The sequence below is a fragment of the Fukomys damarensis genome, unplaced genomic scaffold, assembly GCF_012274545.1.
Source record: "Fukomys damarensis isolate Sample0158 unplaced genomic scaffold, DMR_v1.0_HiC HiC_scaffold_13, whole genome shotgun sequence".
NCBI lineage: Eukaryota > Metazoa > Chordata > Mammalia > Rodentia > Bathyergidae > Fukomys > Fukomys damarensis.
In genome coordinates this window covers 17,686,384-17,695,481 of record NW_022900925.1, presented here as the reverse complement: position 1 = coordinate 17,695,481, position 9,098 = coordinate 17,686,384, and the positions used below count along the sequence as shown (strand labels likewise).

Below are 9,098 nucleotides of genomic sequence, written 5' to 3'. Positions count from 1 at the left end.
CTGTGATAGCCAGGGAGCCTCGCCACTTGCTTTCTCTGTGCCCAAGGCCTCCTCCACACCGTGGAATACTATTTGGCCATCAGGAAAATATGCTCACCCCATGTGGCCATTGCGGATTGCCAAGATGAAGTGAAAACCTCAAGGTGCTGTATAGCCTGCTACGTTTGAGATTAATATACCTGTATCTGTATCTATATGTATAAACATGTTTGTACGTTCATAGAATAACTCTTAAAAAAACACAAAAGGAAAAAACAACTATGTTGCATCTGGTGGGAGAACTGAGTACCAAGGACAGAGTGAAAAGGAGACCACTGTGTTTTCTTTCATTCGTTTTATTGTTGTTCCATGTGTTTGTGCTACCTATGAAAAATGACATGAAAAGAAGACTCCCTGTCTTTAAGAGGCTTAAGGGGAAGGCAGACACTCAAACAATTACAACAATGTGCACACTGTTATCATTAAGACCTGGCAGGATGGGAAGGGGGGTATAGGAGAGAAGCTGTCTAAGTCAGCTCAGAAGTGCCAGGGAGCTTGGAATAATCAGGGTGAATGCTGGAACCTCTCTCAGCTCAGTATCGCCAGAGCACAGCGAGAAGCGGCAGCAATAGTGCTGCAGGAACAGGTGGAGGCCAGACGTGAGCGGCCTTGTGTGCCAGGCTAAGCAGTGTGAATTTTTTTTTCTGATAGGAAATGGACAGCTATGAAAAAAATTTCAGCAGTGAGTGACCTGTGCAGATTTGCCATTTAGAGAGCTGTCTCTGTCAGGAACAAGGAGTACAGGTCAAGAAGAGGGGCAAGGATGAGACAAGGAGAATGGATTATGAGGTTAATGCAACCCTCTAGGCGAGCCAAGATGGCTGGATGACCAAGAGCAAAGACGCAGGAGAGGGGATTCAGCCTGAGACAGGAAGTGGGTCAACGATGTGCACAAGACCACACGAAGCTTGCTCTGTGTGTTCTCCTGCTGGCTGGCATCCTCTGCATATTCAGGGTCCCAGGCGCCCCCGGCAGCTGGTAGGATGGGTCTGCAGGGGATCCTCCAGGTCTGCCTGCCTGGCTGCCTGCCCTAGGCTCCAGCCCCTGGACGAAATGTGCAGGGGAAACAGAATGGAAACTTCTCCCTTACCGTTCAACTCCAAGGTCTCTCTTATTTATTCCATGCTCTCTCTCCATTCAGGTCCTCTCATTATTTCTGAGCTGTACAGCTTGCTGCTTCCCTAGCTCGGTTCTCCCACCCCTGTCTGCAAAGTGTCAATCAAACCACCGGATGAGCAGCTCATCTTCACATCCTCAGCGTCTCTGCCCCAGGACATGAGCAGCGATTGCTGACACACACAAGCAGCAAGGTGTAGGGCTGCTGGCTCTCCCTTTAATAGCCTTCCGATCCAGAATGGGTATTAAAATGGAATTTGAGGGGATCGCATCTCTCTGCTTGCCTGTGTCAGGACATCCACAAGGATGGCAACCCTGAGAGAAGGGGAAGCCTTCAGAAGTCGATTTGCTTTTCGTTTCAAGGTTGGGCCATGGCCAGTGTCTGCTTTTGGAGGAGCTGTTTGAAATTCTTAACAAGAAGCAAAATGCTTGAGTCCAGGAATCGAGGGCAGCTTGTGAAATAGGGATGGGAAAAGGAATTGTCATTTTTGTCTCTGAAGGGTTATTCTATTAGATGGGTGGGGGATACAGACCAGGCCGCAGCTTCCCCAGAAGGGAGGGCTGAATGAGAAGTGTTGGGGGGCAGCAGGAAAAACCGAGAAGAGAACAAAGAAAACTTCCCTGGGCCCAGGAACTGGTGACCAGGGAGATCTGAAGCATTTGCTTCCCCAGGGGATTTCTCCTCCTTTTACAAACTGTGAATGGAAGCACCGTTTTTTATAGAATACAGGAACTAATAAGCATTAAGCTCAATTACCTCACCAAATTCTCTTCAGATCTTTGATAACGCACAGACTGAACACATGGCTGTGATCGCGAGGCTCTATTTATGCTCTGCATTTCTTTCTCAGTACCGTTTCATATATGCATTTCCACAAAGCAGTGTCCTCGTGCCTGTCATTTGGAATAGCTACATACTATTCCAGAATTTGCTCAGCTATTTCCTGTTGTTGGCCTGCTTCCAATTTTTTTTTATATTTTAAAAGCACAGCTCTGTATGCACGTCTCCATACAATTGCCTTTTTCTCCCCTTGGGAAACAGTTCTTCAAGCAGAATTTGGGGTCAGAATGTTTGAATCATTTTACCTTGGTTGTTGAGCATTGCCCTGGCTTTTTATAAAAGATCCAGACAGCCCGAATTTCCACCCTACTCTATCTCTGTCCCCATAGCATGGGCAACATAAGATTGTGTCATTTTCATTTATTTTTATTTATTTAATGGGCATATGATAAGACTTTGAAGTTATTTGATTCCTATTTCTTTCATTGCTAGTGAAACTGGGCATACTTCCATGGAAGGATTTATTGTCTGCTTTTCCTTGTGTGTAAACTGTTCATTTCCTCTGACATCTTATCAAGAGAAATCCGGGGGTTGATCTTATAGATTTCTATCAAGCCTTTACATACTTAGTGTAGCATATTTTTCTTGGTTATATCTGCTATTTTTTACTGTAAGAGAGCTGTCCAATTGTGAGGCAGATGCTAGCCTGTACTATGTGGGGTGTGGGTGACATAGAGTTGAGTTGACCTTTAGATTCTAAAATGATTTTTTTTCTTCCAGAAGGAAAGTCAGATGGCACCCTCTCTGGGCTCCTATTTTTTCTGGGAAAGAAAGGGCTGGCCTGAGAGGACAGCTAGTTGCTAAGGCTATTCTGGTGGATTATTTGTGGAATGAGAAGGGTAGCTGGGGTCTCAGTGGGCCACTGTGCTGAAGCTGGGCAGCTTCCTGTAGTCATATGGGCTTCCCGAATGACTGTTTCTCCCACTCACCGTATGGCCACAAGAAAAACAGCAAAATATTGAAATCAGAATCATCACTACAAGCTCTGACTAATCTTCAGCATGGCATAGTGTTTAAAGGGAAGGGTTCTTAAGCAGATGGAGCTGGGTTCGCATCTCAGCATCTGCATATACCAGGTGTGTGGCTTTGGTAAATTACACCCCCTCTAGCTTTACTATCTTTGGCTATTAAGTAGTGTTTCAGTTATGGCTGGAAAAAAAACAAAAACAACTTACCCCCCCCAACTTAGTGGCTGAAAGCACCACTATTTTATTCTGCCTCATGAATTTTGTGGTCATGATTTCCAAAGAGGCTTGGCTAAGTGTTTCTTCTGTGCCATATGCTGTTGACTGGGTCACTCAGCAATTTCAGCTGGTGGGTAGGCTGGGCTGGAGGGCTCAAGTTGGCTTCTCTCTTATGATTGGCTCTCAGTATTGTCCTGGGATCTGTATCTACCTGGCCTCTCCTATAGGGTGGTTGGATTTCTAACATGGCAGCCCAGAGATCTAAGAATGAGTGCTCTAGGACAAAAAGAGGAAGCTGGTCTAGAACAGAAAGTCATATATGGCTCCCACTACATTCTATGGTCAAACAGTCACAGAGCCTGTGATGGGAAGAGTGACAAGGAACCTGGGGCTATCTTTAATCTGCCAAAAGTGGGCATAAGAATATTTATTCCTGGGGCAGGGGGGTATCAGTGGGTCTGGGGCTATCTTTACTCTGCCAAAAGTGGGCATAAGAATATTTATTCCTGGGCCAGGGATTTAGCTCAGTGGTTCGGTGGCCTGCCTTGCAAGCACAAGGACCCGAGTTCAATCCCCGGTACCAAAAACAAACAAAACAAAACAAAACAAAAAAAATAATATTTATTCCGGGGGCATTCAATGAGGATTCAATGAGATAATGTCTTGAGAGGCAGCTGTACTATGAAGCTAATGAAACTTCAAACATAGGGCTCCATAATTTAATGATTTCATGTAAGTTTTTTTGTTTGTTTGTTTTTGTTTTTTTTTTTTGGTACCAGGGATCGAATTCAGGGCCTTGTGCTTGTGAGGCAAGCGGCAGAACCACTGAGCTAAATCCCCGGCCCTCTTCTAAGTCTTAGCACCTGTGTTCATAATTCTTTTTTGGGTGTGGGGTTGAACTCAGTACTTTGAGCATGCTAAGTGTATGCCCTACACTGAGCTACATTCTGCGCTCCCTTTTCTTTTGTGTTAAGGACCTACAAGTGCTGCCTCTGTCCCCAATGCCTGTGACAGCACTTATTGAGCATGCTGCCTGACACTGAGGGATACTCCACACAGGGCCCTTCCGTGTAGTAGCTTTGTGCCCGGTTCCTTCTCTGTGCTGGAGGAGAGGGCTCCTCCTCTCACTCTGCCCTTTGCATTTTTTCAGGATCATTTCTTTTCCTTTTCCCAAAGTGAAAGTAACACACGCTGAGAATAATTTCATAATCACAAAACTGCCCTCCCAATTGGCCCTGCGTCTACTTCCTGACCTCACCACCCATGAGGGAGGTGGGCCTTACCCTGGGCATCCTGCCAAATTCTTAGCTGGCCCGTGGATTCTCTAAAGGAAATTAGGCTGAAGAGTGGAAAACCAGCAGGGGGAGGCAGCATTCCCGGTGCCCAGCTTGGTCTAGGAGGCATTGAAATTCCAGGGCTGAAGTCCTGAGACAAAGATCATAATGAGACAGGAAGGTGGCATAGGAAGAAGTCCATTTGCATGACAATAATTGAGCCAAGAATAGAAAGCTAGAGGGATCTAAGGGTGAGACTGGCAGCTGAGCTGGGCTAAACCTCACAAATCAGACTAGCAGCCATGCTCTGCAGGGGAGGTGGAGGTCAAGCCCTGTGCCAGGCTCTGGAGGAGGGAGAACTGTGAAGGACACAGCCCCAGGGGATTGTGGGAACTCAGGCCAGGCTGGACTTTGCCTTTTTCCTCCCTCCTGGAGCCGCCTTTGTTTGCCTTCCCCTTTGTGGACTCTGTGGCTAAGTGGGAACCATGGCTGCTCAGAAAGATCTCTGGGATGCCATTGTGATCGGGGCAGGCATCCAGGGATGCTTCACTACATACCACTTGGCCAAACACGGGAAGAGGGTCCTCCTGCTGGAGCAGGTACGGTGTGACTGCCCTTCTGACCTGAAGGACTGTGTCTGGGAGGGCTTTCAAGAAAGATCTAGCAGGTTATGGGGTGACGCCAAAAGGCTAGAATCATCACACATTCTGTGCAGTTTTGGAGTTTAGCTGCTTGATGTGTCTCAAACTCATGCAGCAAAGTTTCTAGGCACATTTCTTCCTTTCACGGCCTCTTGATTCAGGCCCTTAACCAAGAAATGTCCTGGGCCCTGTTTGTTTGTTTGTATGTTTCTGTTTTTGTTTATGGTGTGTGTGATCTTGCAATCTTCTTGCTTCAGCCTAAATTGCTGGGATTATATGTATGAGCCACCACACCCAGCTCAGGTTGTTCTCCTTCCTCTTCCTCCTTTGATCTCTGTCTCCTCCTCCTTCTCTTCTTTGGTACTAGGGATTGAACCCACAGCCTTTGCACTGAGTTACATCCCCAGGTTTCTTTCATTTTTTATTTTGAGACAGTGTCTGGCTAAGCTGCTAAATTTCCTAGGATGGGCTTGAACTCTTGAGCCTCCTGCCTCATCCTCTCAAAGTGCTGGGATTACAGGTATATACCGCTACACCCAAGCTTGTTCTTTTCATTTTTATTCTCCTGTCTCTTCTGTGCCCAAATGGTTGGTCTAGGCCAGGAAAATAATCATTTCTGCTCTAGGTAACCATAAGTAAAGATAATTTTCCTAGAGGCAAAGGTTGGTATTTCAGCCTGAGAGGTTGGAGTCTTCTCTGTATTTTTTGGACCTCCTAATCGCAGAACCCAAAGAAGCTTCTGTTTATTCTGTCACCTCTGTAATAGCAGTCTCCTTGCTTGATGCACAGGAAGTATGACTCAAGTCTCATTTTTCCTTAAAGGAAAGCGATCCTGTGCAATGCAGGTATAATGACAGTACATGTGTTGGTGGGCCCTGGGTAGCTGCGGAGGTCCTTCAGTGGGCAGGCCCACCCACCCTGTGAAGGGGGCTCTCTCTCTCTTTCCATTCTGCCTGCAGCTCTCTGGGATGGTTATAGTTTACTCTTCCCGGTAATGAGCTTGTGTGGTTAGAAATCTTCATTCCTCTGTCAGTTTGCTCAAAGCCCGAAGGATTCCTGGTTCTTCCTCTCAGGAAACTCTCCAAGTTTTGCTAAATCCCAAGGTAGTTCTCTTATCCTGAGTGACCTGAAGCCACAGAGAAAGAGTCAGCATTGTTTTCCTCATCCATAAATGAGGTAGATAGATTAGAATAATCTAGAAGAGTCTTTCTTTCTTTTCTTTTCTTTTTTTTTTTTTTTTTTTTTTTTTTTCAGGGTCTCCCTATGTAGTTGAGACTGATCTATAACTCACTATGTAGCCCAGGCTGGTCTTGGACTCACAGCGATCCTCCTGCCTCAGCCTCCTGAGTGCTGGGATTAAAGGCATGCGCCACCATGCTCAGCTTTAGAAGAGTCTTTCTACTTCTGCTCTCTGAGTCTAAGTGGGGCTGTTACTAGGGCAAAATCCATGTTTTCAGTGGTCCAAACAAACCAGGTTTGGCCACCTATTCCCAAAATACCAATCAAGGAGAAGAGTAGTGGTGAAGAGCAGGGAAACAAAATCTTAATCTGTGTGGCCAAAGGACTCAAAGAAGTTTGAGCTCAGTCTTTGAAGGGCTGACACAAACCTTGGGGTTTTGTAGGAAAGGGGAACAAAGATAAGGGTTGGGGCTTTGCATGTCAGTTGGTCGGTATCTCAGGACTGGTTCTTTGAGGTTGGGATGACGACTCCTGCTTTGTAAGGCTCTGCTTTTCCTGGAATCTGAGGTGACCATAGGTTTAAGACAATGGCTGGAGACTTCTAAGCGTTGCTCCAAGTTGTCTGGAACTGGATGTTGTAAAAGCTGGCAGTTGGATGTGCCTGCAAATCCTGAAAATTATTTTTTAGATTACTCTTACTTGATGCCCTTGGTCTTGAATGCAGATAAGAAAAGCTAGGTAAGGGCCAGGGATTTAGCTCAGTGGTTCCACTGCCCTCTTCGCAAGTATAAGGTCCAGAGTTCAATCCCCCATCCCAAAAGAAAAAAAAAAAAAAGAAAGAAAAGCTAGGTAAATTTAGGGCTAATAAACTTTTTTTTTGGTACCAGGGATCAAACTTGGGTCTTTGCACTTGCGAAGCAGGCACCAGAACCACTAAGCTAAATCCCCAGCCCTGGGCTAATAAACTTGTACTACTAATTTTTAGACAGACTCTTTTTAAGTGACTAACCTGCCTACATACAAAGCTGAGCAGGGATCTGACACAAAGTTTTTTTTTTTTTCTTTAAGAGTAGGAAAAATTTATTAAGGGAAAGAGAAAGCTTCTGTCTAAGAGAGACAGAAGGGGGACCAGAAAGTGGGTTGACCACCCACCCCACTTTTCAAATGTTTTATACAGCAAAGCCATGTGAGGCAGGGACAAAGAAGGACAAAACTATAAGACCCAATGGAAAATTACAGGGTGGGCATGAGGTGGGGCAAAACCATGACCAACCAGTAAGATTACAAGTACAGTACCCAGGTACTGTTGATTAAATGGGGGTCAAGTGGGGGAACAAGTCACATAGAAAGCTTACAAGGATTTACAGTAAGGGTGGGGGGTCAGGGATATTTCCTGGAAAGGCTGGGTCAAGACCTTGGTCCCTCACCCAGGTGGTTGGTACCTATTTAGAATATCAATTGCTGCTATTTATCCCAGGCAAGCACAAGAGTATAGTAGTTTCTCTCCTTTTGTAATTCTGGCCTTCAGTGAATGTGTTTTGATTTTCCTCCATGTTGGCTAATTGCTGTGTTGGCTACTTGAGGGTAGCCCAGTCTAACTGTCTATAAGTTATCTAATTAACTTATTTATCTGTAGTACTCCCGGGTCTGAAGAAGCACCCCTAACTGCTGCGAGGGGGCAAAGGGCGAAGACAGCTCTGGCTACTTCCAGCTGGAGAGGGTCATAGTTGTGATCAGCAGTTAGAGTTACTCTACAGAGGGTCTATCTAAAGGCCTTCAGTAGGTGCCAGGTGTTGTTATCTTGGTAGCTGCTTAGCTTTTAAATCTGGCGGAGACAAAGCCAAAGAAACAGTTAAGAATGCATGGGCCAGGGCTGGGGATTTAGCTCAGCAGTTTGGTGGCCTGCCTCGCAAGCGCAAGGACCTGAGTGCAATCCCTGGTACCACACACACACACACAAAAAGAATGCATGGGCCAAATTGTAATCTGACATCAACTTTTAAAGTAAGAAAGGAGACATATAAATAATGAAGGCAGAGTTGGACATGGTGGTGCACACCTATAATCCCAGCACTTGGGAGGCTGAGGCAGGAGGATTGCTGTGAGTTTGAGGCCAGCCTGGTCTGCATAGTGAGTTCAAGACCAGCTTGACCTATGTAATGAGACTCTGTTCCCCACTCCACCCCCTAAATGTAGGCAGAGATGCAAAGCTTCACCCTGCCTTTGGTTTTCCACTGGGAATCTGGAGACCCAACCTCTAAGTCCCTGTTACAGGGCCAGACCACAGCATGATGACTGAAGACCAGCTAACAAAGGGACTTGTAGATGCAAACAATGTTTTCAAAAAGGAGTCCCAAGTTAATGCCATCGAAGAATTTCTCTCTTGAAGAATTCTACCCCAGTTTATCAAGGCAATAAACTGGCCATAAAGGGAAATTCTGGAAAGATTGTATGGAAATATTTAAAGCATCAGTAGCTTCTGGCTGACAGGACACAATGAGATGGCTCCTGAAGAGGGATGTGGCACAAGGGGCCATGGATCTTGTTATTTCTCTTGTTCTTCACTTCTAGTTCTTTCTCCCGCACTCCCGAGGAAGCTCCCACGGACAGAGCCGCATAATCCGAAAGGCTTACTCTGAAGACTTCTACACCCAGATGATGAATGAGTGCTATCAGATATGGGCCCAGCTGGAGCTCGAGGCAGGGACCGCCCTGCACAGGTGGGTGGGGAGGGCTTCCTTGAATCAAGCCATCCCACAGCTGGAGGCCGAGAGGCAGGTCGGGAAATGGAGGAGGAGGCTGCTTTCTTGGTCCTTTATTTATT

The 9,098-nt window shown here is 46.0% G+C and overlaps 1 protein-coding gene across 1 annotated transcript in view; it reads left to right on the top strand.

Moving 5' to 3' along the window:
• Positions 1-4,858: 4,858 nt before the first annotated feature.
• Pipox (pipecolic acid and sarcosine oxidase) overlaps positions 4,859-9,098 on the top strand; it is a 25,018-nt gene continuing 20,778 nt past the window's right edge. The window contains exons 1-2 of the mRNA XM_010642275.2: positions 4,859-5,053; positions 8,846-8,994. Coding sequence (XP_010640577.1) covers positions 4,940-5,053; positions 8,846-8,994 — 263 coding nt within the window. The 5' untranslated portion in view covers positions 4,859-4,939. The remainder of the gene's footprint in view (positions 5,054-8,845; positions 8,995-9,098) is intronic.